Source organism: Electrophorus electricus, chromosome 12 (assembly GCF_041902795.1).
Source record: "Electrophorus electricus isolate QZ-2024a chromosome 12, ASM4190279v1, whole genome shotgun sequence".
In the NCBI taxonomy this organism is placed as follows: Eukaryota; Metazoa; Chordata; class Actinopteri; order Gymnotiformes; family Gymnotidae; genus Electrophorus; species Electrophorus electricus.
In genome coordinates, this window is record NC_137508.1 from 3,530,604 (window position 1) to 3,552,500 (window position 21,897).

The 21,897-nt window shown below is 39.7% G+C and overlaps 2 protein-coding genes across 9 annotated transcripts in view; one reads left to right on the plus strand and one right to left on the minus strand.

The window, feature by feature from the left end:
* Window positions 1-20,627, plus strand: part of rmdn2 (regulator of microtubule dynamics 2) — a 46,424-nt gene extending 25,797 nt beyond the window's left edge. For 5 of the 8 annotated variants that reach the window (XM_027014126.3, XM_027014124.3, XM_081724267.1 and 2 more), the window contains 2 exons: window positions 151-231; window positions 336-1,202. In XM_027014126.3, the coding sequence (XP_026869927.2) occupies window positions 151-231; window positions 336-386 (132 nt within the window). In that variant the 3' untranslated portion in view covers window positions 387-1,202. Of the gene's footprint in view, window positions 1-150; window positions 232-335; window positions 1,203-12,015 lie in introns of those variants that run through there. The other 3 variants (XM_081724268.1, XM_081724270.1, XR_003410925.3) reach the window with 2 other exon arrangements.
* On the minus strand, window positions 5,675-8,643 carry cyp1b1 (cytochrome P450, family 1, subfamily B, polypeptide 1). Its single transcript, XM_027014122.3, has 3 exons — window positions 8,528-8,643; window positions 7,344-8,358; window positions 5,675-6,764 (listed from the first exon to the last, which is right to left on the minus strand). The coding sequence occupies exons 2-3, from the start codon at window positions 8,348-8,350 to the stop codon at window positions 6,209-6,211; spliced, it is 1,563 nt and encodes a 520-aa protein (XP_026869923.2). The 5' UTR covers window positions 8,351-8,358; window positions 8,528-8,643; the 3' UTR covers window positions 5,675-6,208.
* Window positions 20,628-21,897: the final 1,270 nt, after the last annotated feature.

Consider the following 21,897-nt stretch of genomic DNA (forward strand, 5'->3'; position numbering starts at 1 on the left):
TGAGAGGTGTTTTTTCTCTGTGGCTCTGCTGTTTTTGTTTGCCTGTATGTTAAAACCTAAGATCATACCGTTTGTGTTTGCGTGCACGCGCATGCGTGTGTGTGCATGCACGTGTGCATGCGTATGTGTTTTTGTTTTCATTAACTTTAGTGCTACAAAGATCTGGGACAGAAAAGCCAAGCCAAAATGATGTGTGACTGTGCATCTGCGATGGGCCTAGTGTCTAAAGAGGTGGGTTATGGGCTGCTGAGAAAACACCTCTCCACCGCACTTAATCAAATGCCATGGTGCTTTCCCAGACATTTCCGACGGAACTTTGCTTTCTCCTTTGGCAGGATGAGGAAGCGCAGAAGGAGCTGGACTCACTTCTCCTGTCACTTCAGTGAAGCCATGACCTTCATGGTTCCTCATGGCTTTGCTCCTTGGGTGCTGTTGGTCATAATGGCATCGACTCAAGTTTTGACCGTGACTGTTATTTTTTCTCTCTCTCTCATCCTTCTGTTGACCTTGGACTACGATTTCCGCTAGACACGACTGCACTTTGTCGACCACTATGTTGAGTGTATGTGTCGAGTACAGCGGATATACTGTAGACTCCGGCTGGCATTGTCATTTTGACAACAAAAAAAGGTTGCACAAATTATATCTGCCCTTACAGTAGACTTCCAGTCTGTATTGATTGCCACAGTTGGTTTTCGAACCTTCACAATTGGATTTCAGACCTTCACAGTTCCTGCTTATTACAATGGTTGTGCGTAACACACACTGCTGGTGGAGAGCACTACCAGGTGTGTCACTTTGCATGTTAAGGTAGTCTGGAGTCCTGTAACACCAATATTGTGTTTCACTCCCTTTCTTTTCACTCTTTTCTGTTTCTATCATATTCCAGGGGCAACAACAAACAAGCAAACAAAACAAGACTCGGATACAAAAGCAACACAAAGTGCATCACCCCGTGGGCACATAGCTACAGTTAACATTTGGTACCTTCTCCTTTTCTCGGAACGTTTGTGTCACTTAATTATAGCAGGTGAAAGGCCTGCTGGTCTGGTTCTCATCCCTTTCTTGTGCACTGGTGGCACTCTGTTGGTTTAAGAGCACAACACTCAAACATATCGCTGACTTGATTTTGTATATCTTATTGCTAGTTTTGTTAACCAGAGTTGTGCTCGTATCAGTGTCTTTGTTTAAGTAAGCTAACAGCTGAGCTAAAAAGTATTGGCTCAAACCTTTGAAGCTCTTGATCCTGACAGGGCAATGCTACTTTAACAGTTGTTTTAACATTTTCCTGTGAAAGATCATCCGGTATTAAGAATAGAGGAGGCTTAATATTGTTGTCTTTAGCCTCTATGTTTAAAAAAAAAAAAGGAAAAAAAAAAGGGGGGGGGGTTGTGGGGTTTTTTTCTCCCCCCCCCCCCCCCCCCCCCCTTATTATGCAACATAATGATGGAGGAGCTCATCATTACACAGCTAGTGTTCTGTGGTCATTTTCTAAATATAATTAATTTTAGCTGAAAAGCAATAGGCATTTTTGGCAAGGGCATGTGACATGAATGGTTCAAAATGGAAAGTGTTTTTTGTCATCTTACCAGAAACCATAGCTGAAACTAAACAGTGAACATATTTTGCAGTAAGTGAGGAGAGGCCTAGATGCCCGTTAGTCTCATCTGCAGCGGCACGGCCTGCTGCTGCACTTCTGCTCAGGTTCATTCTGAGGATCTGTTTCAAACAGATATAAAAGACTTTGTACATGACCCTGTTCATGAGATTTAAAGACAAGGGTGTTCAGGCTGGGGTTACCAATTGTTTTAGCTGGAAAGAAAACTGGCACCACCCCAAAACAGCACTGAAATAAAATAAAAATTACGAAATAAAATGTACACATACTTTCTATAGTCCACTGATGAAAACGAGATGCTAGGTGTACATTGCATCTCACACTATTAGATCCCTTATTCCTTTCATATAATTTGTAAAAAGTAATAGTCTACAATATTTGCTCTGATAAATGTTTTCCTTTGTCAAGAATTATATGAATACACAACCATTTGGAAATATCATAATTTTAATTTTAAGGACTTGCTAAAAACTATTTTAATGGTTAGAGGCATATTCCTTTTTTTGTAGTTATTTATATGACTACAATTTTGTCAGACACTACAGTTGTTTTAGGTATACCAAAGATAGTGAGGAGTATATGACCCCGTTATGGATGGATTCCTCATATTATTCATGGTATGATATGATTTTCTTGTCTTTTAAGAATGTGCTTTTCTGATCCAGAGATATAAATGTATCATATGTTATAATCTAGAACTGTAATCTAAAGGGTTCCCATACAAATTTCACAGTCTGTACTGTGTATTGCTGATGAGTTGTACATACACGCACACACATTTTTATTTATATATATATATATATATATATATATATATATATATATATATATATATATATATATATATATATATATATATATATATATAAGATAATACTTTATTATATGTGCTATTCTTTACATAGTACCATTGAAATGGGTAGAGAAGGCTCTACTCTGGGGTTTAGTGTCACGGTGTCACGGTGACCAGTAAAACTTGGAGTTTGTAGACATGAGTTCATTTCATTTTGTCATTTGCAGTGGAATGTCATCATAAAACCATCATAAATAAATTCCCTCCTGCCCCAGAGGAAAAAAGACCCAGTTTCCTTTGTTGCTCCAGGGAAGCTCTAACTGATGGTGAAAATCAAGTCTGCACTGGTGGTACCCATCAGGAGAATATTCATGTCCAGAAAAAAAAAAACACAAAAGGAAGGAAGAGCTTTTTTAAGGCCGGAGAGCTCTCTCCTGTTGCACTCCCTCTTTCTGCCTCACTGTCAAGCAGTGGAAACTGAACTGAAACTGAAACTCATTACAGGGAATGCAGAGAGAAGGTCATCGTCATCTATCTGCAGCTTCCAAAGGGAAGTGACCCTTTCACATCTGCACAACCGCGTTTCCCATGTGACTGCAAGTTTGGATAGTGCTTCAAAAGAGCCTGAGTTGATCCTTGTCAAAGCTGGGCTCAGCCAGGCTAATCTCCTGCGCTGCTTTTTGTGTGTTTTATTTCAGCCCTAAACTGATTTTAAATCACTACTTTTCATCAAAAGTTGAAATGTTTTCACCTGCTAAGTCCAGTTCTCACATCAGCTCAAAGGTCTGGTGTTCTAATCCCAACAGGATTTTTATATTAATTTATTAGGATTAATGCTGCTCTCTTGACAATCATCAGTAAGACGTCTTCAGACATCTAAGATATTGTTTTTGCAGAATATACCAAAATTTGTGGAAAGTTGACTACTATTTTAGTGGTACCTCATGGGTTGACTTTGCTGTTGGCTTATGCATGCTTTACACAGCAGCGGTGGAGCTCAGCAGGGTACTGGAAACTTCCATCAGTGCACAGACCTGTCCATGCTAGAAACCTGAGCAGCTTTAGTCACAAACTTTAGTCTTTGCTGTTTGAATATTTTAATGTTTTATATCATGGAATCAGACAGCTCTTCAAAATGAACATAGAAAGGGTAGATATATTACTAATAGGAGCAAAATAATTTGCAATGAAATGTAATAGTTATTATCAAAAAGTAAGTCACTTATGCATGCAGTCGTGCCAGTGGGCTTCATACTAAAAGCAAACTTGCAGGCAATGTGTGTGTTCACAGTTGTTGTTCTTCTCTGACGAGGATTGCTAATGATGGCCTCTATGTGCGAGTGATCAAATGTGTGCTTAGAGTCAGGGCTTAGAGACCCTGCACTGTGCCATGGGAATAACCCATAAGGACTGCAGTGCCAGATGCTTGCAATCTTTCCTGCATGTTCCATGAGTGTCTATCTCATCCAGTCATGTTAACGGTTAGCCACGCCCCTTCGAGACTGTTAACAGTCCAGTGATTGTTAGCTGTCTGTATATGAGTGTAGACTTTCTGCTGTTGCCTGATGTTTTTGTGTTTTGAGTTGATAGTTCGAACTCTCTGTCCAAAACTACGTAAGATATTTTTGCTTATAATGCAGAGCATCCTTTCAGTCTTTGTTCTCGACATAATTTCTGGTCTCAGAACAGCAAAGAAAGTGTTTGCATTTTTGCTTTTCTTCTCCGGGTTTGGCGGAGGCACGCGTGCGTGGGGTGTTGGTGTGTCAGTAATCAGCTGGCTCTATCTGAAGTTGTCACGCACTCAGACTGGCTGCCTAGCTACAGGCCTCTGGCTGATCAAGAATGGGATGTGCTGGGGGACCAAGATAAGCTACAGTGCAGGTCTGTCCTAAACACCTCGCTCTCCTCTCAGCCACTCTGCACAGAGTTATTAAATACAAGCTCTGCAGGCATGTTCAAAGTAACAGCTCAGCTCTGAACGTGATGTATATTAGCTGTCACTAGGGCACAAACAAATGAAGGTGTAATCATAGTTTTACCATATTTCATGGGTGGGCTGATTTAAGTTTAAAAACATGGCTCAAGCTAATCAACAGTATAAATAGTCTATTTAATTATTTCAGTACTTTCAGTATAAATTAGGTCTCTATGTGATCAGCTCAGGTTCAGAAACACTAAACATTGTGATATTGTTTATGGTATTCATCGTGGAAGTTGCCTTTGATGTTTAAGTAATCTTTAAACATGAGCCATCAACTGTGTACATTGTATTTTGTCAAAACAGGCAAAACTCAATTACATATAGTAGAAAAATACAATACATGTTTGACTTACAAAATGCAAAATAAACAAACGCATCATGTACTAAATGTCAGGAAAATAATAATTTTACTAAATGTCACTGGCCTAATATAGCTTTTAATATTAATATAGATCTCTTACAATATTAAAATTTTGTTGTGGATCAGTTATGAGAAATGTCTAAAAATTGATCATGTGTAATGTATATACATGTTAGCAAGCCCTGAGATTCTCCCCTGCTAGTTTTTAATGTGAAGATGACGTTTAGATAAGACGGGAAACACTGCCTATTGTCTGGTCAGTCTTCACATACGATATGGTCATATGTACCCTGAGTATCTTATATTTCATCCAAAGGTGCAGAGATTATTTTAAAAAGTATTAACAGCTTATGTTACATTTTGAATGCACTGAACATTTGAGAAAATTGTGTGTTGGATAAAACCAAACACTTGCATGAGGAGTTTTCCCAATTTATGCACTTTTAAATCTATTGTTATAATTCAGCCTGCCAAGTACCCAATGTTGCAATTTCTATTCCCTATTGATAAGTCAAGAGCATATCCAGTTGCTGAGGGTGCTGTCTCTGTTCATGCAGCATTCATCAAACTAAGCAGGTTCTAGTTTAGTGTTCACTAAACAGATGTTTTCAAACCCTAATTAAATATGAAATAACTCTTAAAGATCCATTCATCTACACTTTTTATATGTCTATTTTATGAACTCTTTCATACATTCTAACTTGTATACAAATACTTGTTACTACATATTAGTCTTTCCAGCTATTTTTGCTAAACGAAGGCTAAAGTATGGACTTTGCTAGCAGGATTACACCTAAGGAAATGGAGTTCAAAGTAAGGCAAGGACAATGGACTGTTTGTGACCATCTCAGCTAGTCAGCACTGAGAATAAACACTAAGTTGCAAAAACTTAACTGCTAATCAGACAAATTATGTAAAGTGCTTTGTTCATAGATAAATAGATTAACTATTTTCCATGTGGAGGTGCTGTCATCTGAATGGAAAAAAAGACTCAAAAAACATATCTTCTGATTTTAGAACAAACAGCAGACTTTTCAAGCAGAAAGGAGTATTTTGGACCCATTTACACTGAGTCACATGGATCTGGGTTTGGCTTTATCTCCCCTATAAGTTGTAAAGAACTGCAAATTAATTTTCAGTGCTGATATAGTTACACAATCTGAATTTAGCAAATATCTTGTTAGTATAGTCCTAGGTGATGCAACATACATTGTCAATCAAAATGTTTTGTCTGAGTATAGTCTATTCAGAAATATATTAATATGTTAAGACATGCCTATGTTATCTTTCACCTGCTGGTACAGGTATATGCTATAAGATTTACTTTACTGTTTACTGTACATTATGTTGCCTTCATTTTACATATAGTACTTTTTTTTTTTTTTTCTTGTTTGTTTTTTGATTGTGTTGTGCTGCTGTTCATGATCTCATTGTTTGTGTTCACTGTGGGAGACGTTATTGGATGACCTGCGAGACAAATTTGGATTTTTCACGCAAAGTGACAGCCACTTGGAACTCATTGGGCTTCAGAGTCAGCCCGTACATGTAGTCCATAGGGGGTGGCTTCTCCACCGTAAAGTCACACTGGTGCGCCAGGAGTGTCGTGAAAAGGAAAAGCAGCATTTTGGACAATTCCTCTCCGATACACTTCCGCTTTCCTGTAGAGAAGATCAGCACACTGCTGGTTAGGTCTTTATTTAGTGCCCCGTGGTTATCCAGGAAACGTACTGGGTTGAATAGTTCTGGCTGGTCCCATTTGTTGGGGTCATGGTTCAGGGACCACTGATTGATGAACACCACAGTGCCTTTGGCGATTGGGTATCCTTTGATGGAGGTGTCGGTGGTCGTGCAGTGGGGGATTGTCAGAGGGATGAAACTGGTGAATCGCATCACCTCGTAGATGAGGGACATGATGTACGGGAGATGAGGCTGGTCTTGGATGGTGGGCAGACGACTCCTGCCCACTACTTTGTCTACTTCCTCCTGAAGTCTTTTCTGAAGGTCTGGATACCTGTTGCATGGAATGAAGCACATTATTCATCTGATAAAGATCTATGCGATAAGATCATAAGATTAACATATGGTAAAGATGCAGAAACTAAACTGTGCAGTGCTGTGTCCCACCGATGAACCTGACCATAAAATAACATTTCTTAGCACAATCGCAGTACTGCACTGGTTCATTCCGTGTATATGGTACATAGAGTGTGTTCTCCTGGTCCCAGTGCGGTGGGGTGTCTGGTTTTAGTACTCCTCTGACAGTGTGTCTAGTGATTACGTAATAGCTTTCCGCGCAGTGAAACGCGCGCTCTAGGAAATGCATGCGTGTTCTTAGAAGGCGATCTGAACACGGGGTTAGCCAAAGTCTTTCGTCAGAGGAGAGCTTTAGCTTATAAGTACATTGAACGCACACTAAATATCACTTTATACTTTTTAGCGGCTACTCAATAAAAACGTTGCAGTAGACGACGTTCTGCGATTTAACATTTTAAACGTTGGCTTTAGGAAAACCGAATAGTTGCAAGGAATATCAACCTTTCAGTACTGCATCATATTACTCTATATTTTACATATTTTGACAAAACATTACCTGACGAGCACAAGAATAATCCATTGGACGGCTGTGGATAGTGTATCTTGGCTTGCACCGAAGATATCCCCAATAGTTGGTGTCACATACTCCTTATCCAGACAGACCCCAGGCGCGCCAACCAAACCCCTGTCTAGTGCAGCGATGAAGGCGTCAGTCATGTCACGGATTATGTTCGACTCAATAGTCTTTCGATGCTCGACAACTTTCGCACGAATAAATTCGGAAAACTCAATGTTTAGCTCTTTAAATTGTCCATACAATGTTTTTACGGGATTTGGGAAATACTGAAGCCAAGGCATCACATCCACGATGCTTCCGGCCCCCACAGTCTTTGTAAATTTATCATTTCTTCCAACCACCTGCTGAAACTCGAAGTTGTCGTACGAGTATCTATTACCGAAGCACACTGCGCTCATGATGTTTGCAATAGAAACCACCAAGTAATGGTGTGGCGGGAAATATTTCGTTTTCTGAGTTTTGCGCAAAAAGAGGTGGATCAGTTCCTTTACTTCACTAACGACGTGGTTCTCAAAAGTTTGCTTGGTATGGATGTTCCTAGTTGAGAAAGTCCGCAGTGTGGTTTGGGCAACTTTTCGGTGCAACTTCCAGTGCTCACTGTAATTGCCAAAAGCCATGCTTCTGCCCTCCGAAATGCATTTAAAAGATTCAAAATCTGGCCTCCCCGCAAAATCTGCTCCCTTTGTGATGAGGGCTTGTCTGATAGTGTCGCCATTGAGTACTACTACAGGTTTGCTCCCAAGTTTGATTTGAAATACATCACCATATTTCCGAGCCATTTTAGAGAAATAAATGTGAGGTGTATTTCCGAGTTGTGCGGCGTTCCCGATGATCGGCCAGGGAAAAGGTCCCGGTAAACTCTGCGCGCTCCAGTGTTGCAGGAGACAGGACAAGAAGTGTATTCCCACCAGAACAGCTACCGATACCAGTAAGATACTCAACGTCGATAACTGGGTGTAGACCGCAATAATTCTTGATAAATCCATTGCATTACCTATGAAAAATGATCTGATCAATTATTGCATCTCATATTCTTAATGATTTTTCCCTTTAATTGAATGCCAGATCAGTCAATCTGTTAAACTTTTACAAAGCAGCTACAAAATGGCATCTACCAAAAACGCAAAAACGATGTCGTTTAAAAACTGTAAGCATCAGTTTACCTGTTCCTTTGTAGTTGTTCCAGTCAAGAAAAGGTTGTGGTCACTTTGGAGCAGTCTAGAAAACTGAAAGGTCTCTGCAGAGAAAACGTGAACTAAGACGCGACGTGTAAGTTTTACTAGTAGTGCTTTGTGGGAAAAAAAAACACCAAAATGCAAGTCCGTTCCCTTGTATTGTCACGCTAATAATTTCCGCCAAAATATTTACTTTAGCAGAAAATGGTATTAAGTCAGTGCTCCCAAACACCGAACACACTTACTGGGACATGCTGTCTCTGTAGACACGGAGGCGCTCCGACCGCTCAGCTTCTGCGCCAAGCCCAGCTCCAGTGGTGCTGGCGGTAGCGGAGTAAAGTGATTTATCATAAGAACTAACATCAACTGGCGAATAACATTGTAGCTCGTCAGCTAGTCTATTACATATAGTGTTTCGCCTCCTCCTCTCTCTCTCTCTCTCTCTCTCTCTCTCTCTCTCTCTCTCTCTCTCTCTCTCTCTCTCTCTCTCTCTCTCCCCCCTCCAACTCCACACACACACACACACACACCGCAGTCTCAGGGACACTCAAGGACGCGCGAGCGGATACTTGTGAAAATGTTTGCCTCTCGTGCCTCCCGTGAGGAGTGCGGCCTCAGCAGCGCGCGGCCTCAGTAATCGGTCACAGTACGCTGAGTTCAGTGAGGGGACTCTGCTCCACAACTCAAGGTGCTGTCACTTTTAAGGTCGCGTTAAAGTATCCCCATAGAAACATGGCGAGTGAGAGTTGCTCTCGTAAAACTAAGGTAGCAGGTCAAAACAAAACAAAAGTTAGAACTTGGTATCTTAATTCGAATTGTGTTTTATTCGGCAAGATAAAACGGATTGCCTTGAGCACTTTGTTTTAAAAAAACAAGCAACTGGGCGTCAAAATTGACGTTTTTTGGCTTTATATGTTTTAAGTAGTTCTGTTGTTCTACAGAAAACTAAAGCTTGTCTAGTCTCTTTTATATACATTTCCTGGCTGACTATTCCTAAGAATAGTCTATAGGCCCATGTTATATTGTCCTATGTAAAATGACCCTTTAGTGTCAACCAAAAGATGTTACCGACCAATTATTACTTTGTAGTGTAGGCTACTGAGCACAAAATATCTAATCCGACCTATCCAATGGATGAATATCAAGTTGACTTAAACTGTAATTGTCGTTATTATTATTGTTGTTGTTGTTATTGTTGTTATTATTATTACACGGATGCAGTTTTATTCCTGCATTCATGTTCTATGGTAGCACGATTGCAGTTTTGTCCAAAAAGTTTTATTAGTCTGGGCAACAAAATAATATATCTGGAACTTATATTGCTTTTTACGCTGCACTGAAATCTGTTTTATGACTTTTCTATCAGCATTTTTAAGTGACAGCAACTAAATTTTATAGTAAGTATGTAGGCCTATTCTGTATTCATACGTGTGGCTGTACATTTAAAGTATATACAGACGTGCGATTTTCGGCTATATTTAGTTTTGGGAACATCCCTCTTCAGTGTTCAGCAATAATCTGCAATTTAGAGGTCCTCCGCTTTCCTTGGTACCGCTTTTCCATAGTTTACATAATGTAATGCGAGTATTGTGTGGAAAAACTCTGAGTCACAGAGAAATTCTGAAATTACATTTGGATTCAGTGTTGTCAAAAATACATAAGAGACAGGTATTTTGTGGGGAAAAAATCTTTATTAACCAGTGTTGTTGTTGTTGTTGTTTTTCTTGTGGACTAGGACAAAACAAACTATTAACAAACAAAATAAAACTTAATTGCCTAAATAAATATGATTACTGCTTTAAAAATAAAGTATAATGTTTGCAGGTATTAAATCCAGTTCGTATTTCGGGTGGGGAGGCCTATTGTGTTGATCTGATTTGGAACACGTAGCCTAAATAAGAGCCCGGTAGACATTTAGCCTAACAAAGACGAAACCAAATATACGATAGCGTTTGCCCCTATAAGGCTGCTTTGCTGCTTATAATTGTAAAGTTGTGTAGACTTTCCAAATCAATTTAACCAACTATACTCTGTTACAGACAGACGAATAGATGTCCCCCATGCACTTGATAGTCTCCTTCGGTCTTTGATAATTCAGTGATTGTGGTTTGCAGAACAAAGCTTCTACAAAACCTAGATGAGATACAACAAATCAGAATGTATTGGGGTTTTGATACTTTAGTTTTCATTTACAAAATAACAGAAACAAACATGCGAACGTCTGACAGTATACAATATATACAATCCAGTGGTAAAATATTCTATTTCTATTTTCTTCTCTGCTTGCAGAGCTTTTTTTTAAACGCCCGTGAAGACCTACCGCGCTGCACTTACACAAAGTATTTTATCAAAGTGAAAACACGCGCGCTACATTTTTGCTGCAATTTAAAAAAAAAAAAATGCAATTTCAGAAACGTCGCAAATCCAGCCACAAAAAACGGAAGTGTCCGAACTCTGCATTCAGCGGTACCGAGGAGATGATGAAGAATAATATTTACCATTACCACTGTTATATGGTTATATTGTGTATAAAATGAGCAACTGCACAATCATGCTCTGCATTCTCATATTTACATTTGCTAAGTAAAAAATTAAATAAAACAAAAATAAAAATCCCATTTAACACAACATTTAAGTTTGTCTTCATGCACCTAGTTATCTAGCTAGCTCTATTCAGAGTGTGTTACTCATTTGTAGCATAGGCTACGTTTTCGTTCAAGATTAAGGGTTTATTGGTCTGCCACAATGACCTACAATTAAATCAGTAACACCAAATGTAGGTGTGTGGGTATATAGACAGAAACGGAGTTGTATTAGACAGTATCTCATTAGGTTGAACTGGATTATAACACTAAAAATAACACTAAATGTGGGTTGCTAGTTATTTACTGGCAGGGTCGGGTTTATATTTGCGTTAAACGAAATTTAGTTTTATCAGCGTTCTTTACAACCCAGCAAGAGAAACACGCAGGCATGTTCATTCTGTAGGTTACCATATACCAAAAACCGTGGTAATCGTGAATATAAATGACCTTTCGCTTGCTGTTCGTTTGTCCATCCTCTTCTCGTGTCTCCGAAAACGACATTTCCGTTGTGTTGTGACTGGATTTGCATCGTTTCTGAAGTTGTTACGTGTTTTCGCGTTTGTGAAATGTAGCACAAGCGTTGTCATTTTGGTGAATATATTTTGAGCAGTTGTATGGCAGTTTGGTTTCATTTGCAGCGCGATGTTTCCTCCCGGCCACCGTACCCTCCACCTTCGCCAGCGCTCTCCTGTTTTAATTTATGACTGAGATTAGCAAAATTAAGATCGCTATGGTGTGGTACATGGTGTGGTAACTGCTGGAAGAGTGCACTACTAGTTGTAAACTATGCCAAATGTTTACTAAGTGATTGTTATAAAGTCAGAAGCTTGCCAAAAGCCTACAGTAAGTTAAGAAATGGAGGCAACAGTCATCGTTACTGTGTGCTTACAGGGTCTAAGAGGTTAACGGAGTAAATTGCATCTACCCGGTCTTCCGTCTGTCCAGACGCCAGCAGCATCGCCACCCACCTCAGTATTGTTCAGTACCACGGACAGCAGCAGAGTCGACCCCGACATCGGCACCACAGGTGTGGCGTGCACGGGCGTCTGTGCCGGCTGCGGGTGGGGGGGGACCTTGAAATGGACTACGAAGGACCCCTACCTGAGGAAAACGCATAAATGTTTTTAATGCCTTTGCTTCGAATTTTATAGGTAATGAATGAACTAATAGACTATCACATCGAAATGATTAAACTTTGTATCACTAAAATACAGCAGGCTCTTTGGGGTTTATCTTGCCATTCCCGTGTGTAATTTAACCGCAGATAATCGCGCTCAATGCAGCGCACCCACACTGAAAGGAGATTGCGTGTGGAGAAGAGACGTCGAGGGTGTGTAACCCATTCAGTGTGCGATCCCATCGCTATGCGACTTTGTTAGTGTTATCTGCTACAGCGTAACATGAACCGCACGCTCATTCAAGCATGACTCTCCTCAACGCCCCGTACTTTACAAAAATACAGCTTAATGGGCAGTTTAATAGGACTACACCAGAACCATTTTCCATTCTCTGCTGATATGTTCTTACCTAGGGATTTATTAGGCTTCTTTCACTAGATAGTCTGTGTACATCACTAGCATTACCACATTGCCATGATTTGAATAGCCAGAATTTTGAATAACAGTAATCCAGTTGTCATTTTGGTGTGTGTGGCTATGAAGTAACAAACTGAATATGACAAAGTTTTTTGACCAGAGAAAATGATATCTGAGTATTTACAAGAAGCAGAGAATTCATTCATGTTTAATTCAGACATTTACGAAAATGCTTTTTCAGAAAAAAATAACAGCAATGTTGGTGAATGGTGGTGACTCTTTTCTACATTACAAATAGAGATTGGCCTAAATTGTAAAGATGGATGGATCATTGACTTCCTTCGGAAGGTACTGAGTAAATTAATTCATTCTAAAATTTCTGAAAACTAATAAAAATGTCTACAAGAATGTAAACTCTCAGTACAAGTATATTTTTTCATATTAAGTGTGTCCGGCTACGTTTACATCTAAATGGAATTTTTAGAATTTCATGCATAATTTTTGATAAAGGTAAATGATGAAGGTATGTTTTGATCCCAAATATACTGTACATTTTGATGTGACATGCTACAGCCAGCATCCAGTCAACACACTGCACAGGCCCCACATGTCAATCACCACCCTCAGCCACGCCCCTGAACCCAAGCGCCAGATTATTAAATCATTACACGCAAGGGCCTTATTCTCTGTCCTTTTATTTAAACGCCACATCCGAGTCTACCAACGGACTGAGCAAGCCATGACCTCTTTGCTCTTTTTTCCTCTTTACTTTGTAAACTGTTTCTGAATAAACCTTTTTTTGCACTCACATTTCACTCCTGCTTCATAAAAATGTCACACACAGTACTATGCATAATATTCTATTTTTAATTTTTCCTCTATTTATCATTAACAGTGGACCTGCAGTATCGGGTTAAAACCTAATATATTTTCACTTCCCTTATTTGTTATTCTTTTTTGCTTCACTGTTGTTTCTTGGGTTGAAAGGTTGTTGTTTTTCCTAAAACAGTAACTTTGAAGCTAATTTTTTAATGAAGGAAATGGCATTGGAAAGCAAGGCTACTTTTTATAAATATATAAGTGCTTCAAAACAAGTAAATGTTCAATCACTTTTATTCTTTAAATAACATATTGCTGAAAAGGGCATATAAATGGGAAATACCCCAGTGTAAAGAGTATATAAATGGGAAATACCCCAGTGTAAAGAGCATATAAATGGGAAATACCCCAGTGTAAAGAGCATATAAATGGGAAATACCCCAGGGTAAAGAGCATATAAATGGGAAATACCCCAGTGTAAAGAGCATATAAATGGGAAATACCCCAGTGTAAAGAGTATATAAATGGGAAATACCCCAGTGTAAAGGGCATATAAATGGGAAATACCCCAGTGTAAAGGGTATATAAATGTGAAATACCCCGTGTAAAGGGCATAGAAATGTGAAATACCCCAGTGTAAAGGGCAAATAAATGGGAAATACCCCAGTGTAAAGGGTATATAAATGGGAAATACCCCGTGTAAAGGGCATATAAATGGGAAATACCCCAGTGTAAAGGGCATATAAATGGGAAATACCCCAGTGTAATGCTAGTAATGGAGAAGCTAGTAATTAACCATACAAACCTCTGTGTCATAAATACTTCATTATATTGTTTAACATGGACATATTTGTGTAATTGATAGTTAATTTCTGTCTGTCCTATTAATGCATGTGAACTGAGGCAGACACAGTGATCCCTTTTATGGTGCAAGGCAAGCACTGGCTTTATCTCACTTGGCTTTTAAAGACTGCAGCATTTCTCACGTATTTGCCAGCAGCCACTGGAGCTTGTCACGCAATAAAGAATCAGTGGCGAAAGATGTGTGTTTGCACAATTAATGCCTCTTCTAACTAAGGCATGTCAACATCCTGCAGGCTCAACACAATTAGTTAATGAGTGCACACTGTACGGTGAGGAGGTGGGATGCCCAAGAAGTTCATGGGACATTCCCACGTTCATGCCTATTATGTGTGTGAGCGGTCTGAGAAGTGCATGCTTCCTCTGCATGAGCTGCACACTGGCAGCCAGGGGTGCAGTCAGGCGAGACTTTCCTGCCTGCATCTGCACTGGTGTAGCCAGTACCCACATTACGTAACCCTTAATCACTTCATGTCTTTGAGGAAGTAAGTGACAGTAGGTGTGTGCTGTGTTTCACATGATCACCTCAGGGTGGAAGGGCAGTGGTGCCCCACAGTTCTGTGAACTATGCAGACATGTAATGCTCCTTATCTTCAAAAGCCATACTGCAGACAGATGCACGTATATGCCATGGCACTATTCATTTAGAAAGAATAGATATCTAGACAACAAATACTTAATATCAAAATGATGATCTATGCACTGTTTCCTGTTGTACGTTTGTGTTGATAATGCAATGGATTTCACTCTGTGTGTGTGTTCAAGTTATGTTGGTACTTGTACGGTACGTTAGGCAGATCTGCTTCCTTTAACGTCATAAATTCAGTTCATTACACCCATATGACTAATATCTTCTCATAAACCACAGAGGAGGGGGCAAAATATGCTGCTAGCATTCCTTCCTAATTACAGAAAAAAGCTCCTTTATATTTGGGAATGTAAAAGCTTTACATTTCTTTATATTATTATTATTATATTAGGAGTTCATAATGAAGGAGTAGTTGTAAAAAACAGTTGATGATATAAGTATTGAACATACTGAGCACTGTCAAACCTGTAAAGAAAGACAGGTCTTAAGCCTGCTATGTGGGGGTGCGTGTGTGTGTGCTTGTGTGTGTGTGTGTGTGTGGCTGTGCGTGTGTGCATGCCCTATCAGTCGCACGCAAAGCAGTGAGCTCAGAGTATTTCGGTGGTATTCGTCTGAAGTCACCCTTATGATGAAGTGCTTGTGCGTGACTGGGCCACGTGGTGTGTTTGCCCTGTGGCCATGTGTTCAGTTTGTCTGCTTCCACTAAAAGAACTGGGGGATGAAGCTCAGCCCTTAGTGCACTCCTCTTCCGAATGTGCATGTGCGCTTACCTTAATAAGTCCCATAAATCACCATAATGGCTGCGTTTAAGCCTCGAATCAGGGTTCACACTTTACCGTTTGTTACAGGAGTTCTGAAATGTATTTGTAAACAATGTATGTGATTCCATTATTAGGGAAACCAAACTACTAAAGAAACTTTAACCATAATGTGGTTTATGACAGCCACGTTACCATCTTTTCTAAGAACAGTTGTTATTATCATATCATATATTAATCTTGCTTTCTCACAGCATAGCGGTATATCATTGTGAATTCCTGGCATTCCCCCACAGGCCAGCACAGGAATTTAAGACCTCTTCCTGTAATGTCTGAATAGCAGAGAATATTTCACATGGTGTTTAATTCTAAAATGATAAGACTACTAAATTACATGCATATACTATAGGTCTTTCAACATGGTATAGAAATTGCTTATAGGAGGATTCAGCTGATAGACTGGAGAGCCAGTCCAGCAAAATCTGGTTATTGCTCTGTTCAGACACACCTACTGAACCAGGCAATTGATTGATGAGTTGAATCAGGTGTGTTTAAGCAGGTCAAACACTGAACCACACTGGACTTCTGCCCTCTCAGAACAGGGTTTTGCACCACAGTGCTACATTAACTAATATTACATTGTGTGATATTAGTGAATTATTTTATTATGTTTTTTCTAAGCTGAAGTCCTTGAGAATGTTGTTTTGGCACAATGCCAAGAACATCTGATACCGTATAAACTTAATGAACTATTTCAGTCTGGGTTCTGAGTTAGACATAGCACTGAAACTGCCTTTGTGAGGGTCGTGAATGGTCATTTTGTTTCGGTGGACTTGGGAGCTAACGTCCTGCCTTTGATTTGATCAGTTTCTATAGAGTAAGGGAAACAGTCTGTCTTGGTACAGTGTCTACTTGGTTTAAATCTTACCATTTTGACTGTTCCAACAGTTTTTATTACGTAGGAATAAATCTCAAACTCAAAATGGTTTATCACAGCATCTCTCAAAGATGTATTACTGTTTAATATTTATATGTTACCTTTAGAGCGGATCATTAGGAAAATTGGCTTGAGCTTTCTTTTTATGCTGATGACATCTAACTTTATATCAGCACTAAAAGCAATTTGGCATCTGCTTTGATGTCTCCATCAAACAAAAATCTGGATGCAGTTAAATTTACTGCTTCCCTGAGCATGCTTGTAGTGATGTTAAAACTCTTATTTTAACCTAGAAAGCTGTTCCTGGTTTAGCACCAGTTTACCTACAGTATGTGAAGTCTTATGCTCCTTCACTCTTTAGGCTCTGTTCATTTGCTTACTGTACAGCAGCGTTTTCATAGAGCACCTTCATTACTTGATCCTATTAAAAATGCTTCTGTTTTGAAATGTCTTAAAAGAGTTACTTTGAAGTTACCAAAATCTGTTTATATTAACCTTTATTAAAGTGTATATTTTTTTATTATCATGTATTTTATTATAATGTGTTTTTTTGTTTGTTTTTTTTATGGGAATGGTAGCTCCGTGGTTAAGGTATTTGACTTGTAATTGGAAGGTTGGCAGTTCAAGTCCTGGCACTGTTGGGCCCCTGAGCAAAGCTCTCAACCCTAAATTGCACGAGTTGTACTCAATCATCATTGTGAGTTGCTTTGGATAAAAGCGTCAGCTAAATGTTAATGTAAGTTTTTATTATTATGGCATAGATGTGCTTTGCAAAGGAGTAAAACAGTCTCATGAACTATTATGAATGTGTTGTCTGAAATATAATGAACGGGCATCGCATGCTGGATGGACCATGGCCTTTGTCACTGTGTTCCATATACGGAGGGCACAGAGCATGTGTGTGCATGTACACCCATCGGAGTGTAGCGTCTGTGACTCGTCCAGTGTTGAAGGCAGCAGTCATTCTCTCTTTCTCGTTCCCCTCAGAACTCTGCTCCTTATCTGCTTATCCTGAGGACTTGCAGTGGGCTGTTCTAGGCTCCTCTCAGGACATGCCCTTGTAACCAAGATTTCCTGGCTCCATGATATCATTCCACCACTCATGTAAAAACATACCTACAAACATCATATTATTAATTATGATCCCTAACAATTTTAACAATTTTTAACAGCGTTTTTTTTCTTCTGCTGTAGTGCAGGTACACTTTTGCCGATGGTCACCATAAACTTCAGCATAAAAGTTTAAAACTCTGCACGAACTGCAAATAAGACTCATGCAAATCAAATGGAGGGGTAAAGCCTTATAAACCTGTCTGTATTGTTCCTTGTTGCTAAATTGTTGCTATCTTTCCCTTGTCTATTTATCTCATACCCTCTATAACTTGCTAATAGTTCAGAATGACATCTCTCTGCTCACAGTCTAGAGCCAGATTCCCTACCCGTCTCCCTGTTAGCAATGTAAGAAAATGAACCTTACGCCTTCAGCTGTTAGCTTGCTCCGTCACGACCCTTTTAATTCCCAAGTTTCTCATAAAATAATAATAATAACAAATGTGATTTTTTTTTTTCCTCTACAAAAAACCTGAAAAAGCAAAATAAATGTGTCCTATTCAAGTATCCCAAAGGCCTGCTGGAGTAGCTGCCAGCTGAACCACTTCTGTCAATCAGTCTTCTCTTTTGTGTTGGCTGGACCCAGCCAAAGCGGAGTCACCAGTCCGTGAAGGCGTCTCCCTCGTTTTAACAACGAGAGGGCATTTTTCCCCGAAATGTTTTCCTGCTGTCCATGTCAGAATTCCTTTCTCTCCTTTGGGGAGCGGAACCTTTGTAGCAAAATGGAGACTTTGGAAAGAATGGGAACACAGCCATACGTTCATCACGTTGTACGTGATCGATCACACGAGTGCACTTTCAATTTGGGACGTCAGTCTCTTTTTCCCATTATGCATGTTCTTTTTCCATCTAACGAACACATAGCTATTGTTCTCCGTAGCCTCGGGGTTGATGGTTTAAAGAGAAGGCGTGATGATGCCATAACAGCATCCTCATCCTTTCGTTCATGTAGAAAATGAATGAATATGCTGGTTTTAGTTTCTGATCAACAATCAAACTATTGCAAATGACAGAAATAAAACATGTCAGCTTACTGTAACAACTGGATTGCTATTTCTTGAAGATGCCATGCAAAATCTATGTGCACAAAAAAGAAGGTTTTAGTAAGAGTTAGAAAACCTATGAAGTTATTTTCTAGCTGCCATGTTGTGGAACGTTGGACATCAGTGTAATTTGGGGCACACTATTCTCATTCAGTGAGCTAAGCTACCTGCCTGAGCATCAACAGAGTGACTCCCAGAAGTACACAAATGGGTTCTCATTCAACATGAGTAAACTGAGTCTTTAAATATCAGTGGACCTTGGCACTTAACACCCCCCAACACACCACCCCCACCACCGTCAATATTGTCCCAGCCTTCCTCCTGGAGATCAAAGGTTAAGCAGAGCTCAAAGGGAAATGCCTTCCACTCCAGTCTGCAAACCAGCTGCACTGTTGGCACAAGCAGGTAATGATGATTGACAGCTCTGTGTGAGTGGGGCAACCTGCGTGAGAGCCAGTCACGCAAGGCCTGCATGACTGGAAAACGAACCGAGCAGGAAGCAAACTTGGCCACTGCATTGATAAATTTTCCTAAATTTTCTGATGTCCCTTTTAGACACCTAACACCTGATACCTACCTAAATGAAGAGAATTCCACTGATGATTATCGCTTGGAGGTATCAGGTTGGGTGCTTCATACCTCTGACCCAGGAAAATGGAGCTGCACAGTTATGTTATGTGATCCACATGCGTCAAGAATATGCTCACCAGACACTTACACTCACTGGTCTGTTAATTGCATACACATCCTAAATAGATACATTATATAGGTGTATAGTTACACACTGCCTGCAATCCTGTACCCCATTTATCACTGGTCTGTTTCAATCCACAGAAGCACTGCTGACCAGATATTATTTGGGTGGTGGATTATTAAAAATACAGTAGTGAAACTAGGAGTACTGGAACCACAAGCTATACCGCCTTGGAGTGTGTCAGTCTTCTTTGCACTCCCTTGATGTTTTCACTTGATGATCATCGTCATTACATCATCGTAAAATCTTATGACTTCTACTGTCACTTGCCCAATCATGACCCTTTTAACTCCCAAATATCCTTTAAATACTAATAATATGTATGCTTAAACTATAAATGTAAATCTAAACAAATGACTTGCCTGTATTGAATTTGGAGCACAAATTAGGCATCTTCACAGGAGTTATTTATATGCTCTAAATTTTATCCTTTTGTATTGTTTGTATTATTATGCACTTTCCTTACTTTGTCTTCTTATGTCCTTGTGTCTATTTAAAGGGCATTGCGTGACAAATTGAAGCTGTAGAAGAATGTAGAGAAATCCCCTCTCACTGAGACAGCTACTCGGTGAAAGTTCCCTACAGCTAATCATTTCTGAGGTGCAGCATGTTTGGAGAGTATTGTTTCATGGAGGAATTTGTATAATTTCCCTTGGGTTTTTTTGTTTGTTTTGTTCTTAATATGCTGTTCATACTGCATCAGACAAGTAATTGATACTAAGTCTGGAACTGAGCGTGTGCTGGAGTAGAAAATAAAAGTGATCTTAGACAATGACATCACGGTCTGTTCTGGTTGCTGTTGCTGCTGTTGTCTGATGCTGCTGCTGTTGTTGTTGTTGTTTTTGTTGTTGTTGTGGATGATGATCACGGTTCTTTTGACCATTGCTGTGGTCATAAGTATCATTATGGTTTTGTACACTCACCTGATGCCATTATGACAAATGCACCTATTCTCCATTCGTGATATATTACCACAATTTAAGACTATTACTCACTCTCTCCTACAATGGCAACGGCATGCTATTTTTTTTCTTGACCTTTTAATACCAGGTGAACAGCATCACAAAACAAACCTGCTGACATACACACATGCACGTACGATCACCACCGACAGGCGTGTTCCCAGCATTCCCAGTGAAAACAAGTTACTTCCTCTCCACCCACATCCCCTTTCACCAGGATGATAAATAGATGGCGAGGGCAATGGGAAGTCTGGTTCCAAAATAATGGACACAGAATAGGGAGGAAGGGGGACAGAATACGCCGGCGGAGACACAGGGGATTTTGAAGAGTATGTGTCCAAATGGGCCACAGTCATCCATCAGTACCTAATGAGATTGTGTCTGGCCTGTCAGGGGATATTGCGTGACTAGCCAAGTAAAATATGAATTCCTGTAAGATATGAATTAGTTTGCAGTTACAGCTGTGGTGTACATTCTTTAAAACTGTCAAATCAGTGCATTTATTGGATTATATATTTTATGTGTTTATGTGTTGGCACCGGATCCCAACTCTCTGCAAAGCATTAACGACCGCTAATGAGAGTTCAGCTTCACTGCTTTTAAAAACTCTCCTAATGCTCCCAGGGAGGAAACCCCAGGCTAAACTCCCGCAAATGAAGGGGAAGAGACTCTGAACCGCTGAACCGTGACACTACCTGTGTTTGCCTGACACTGCTGGGATGTTACAGCTCCACAAGCTGAGATCGCAGAGTCACTACAGCATTGCTGGTGGAAGGCAGAAGTCATACACAGTTTAGAGTGAAAGATGTCAGGCGTTAAACTTCACCCCAACCTGCAGCTGTTGGGTCTTTCCACTGGCTTAGCCAACATTATGGGGCATTACCTTAGTGAGTGGCTTATGTAAGCATGTTTAGATGTTTCAGCAAGTATTATGGAGTGGCATGTATAGTATTTTCTACCAAACATGTGATATGTGGATTCTAGTTATCAGGAGTGGGTTTGGTTTATAAGCTGGGAGATGTATTCCTCTCATACAGTCATCATATGTACACACTGAAGGTTGCTTTTTATTAAACTGCCAATTAACTAGCTAGCCCAAATCAGGCAGTGGCAACTATATTATATTTCAGTTATATTTCGAGCAATCTTGTATTTTATAATGAATTTCATCTGTTGTCTGTCAGATCCGTCATGTGTCTTTGTCTTGCATCCCTGTGTAAACCAGGCAGCATTAATAACATTAAGATGGAATAAATCATAAAATAATGCATCTAAAGAACATCTGAAATATATTAACATATTATTAAACATATTAAGAACATATATATAACCCTTTTTTTTCCTTCATATCATGGCAAAAGCACATTCATTGTCATGGTGAAAAATTCATTAATGTTTGTGCAGA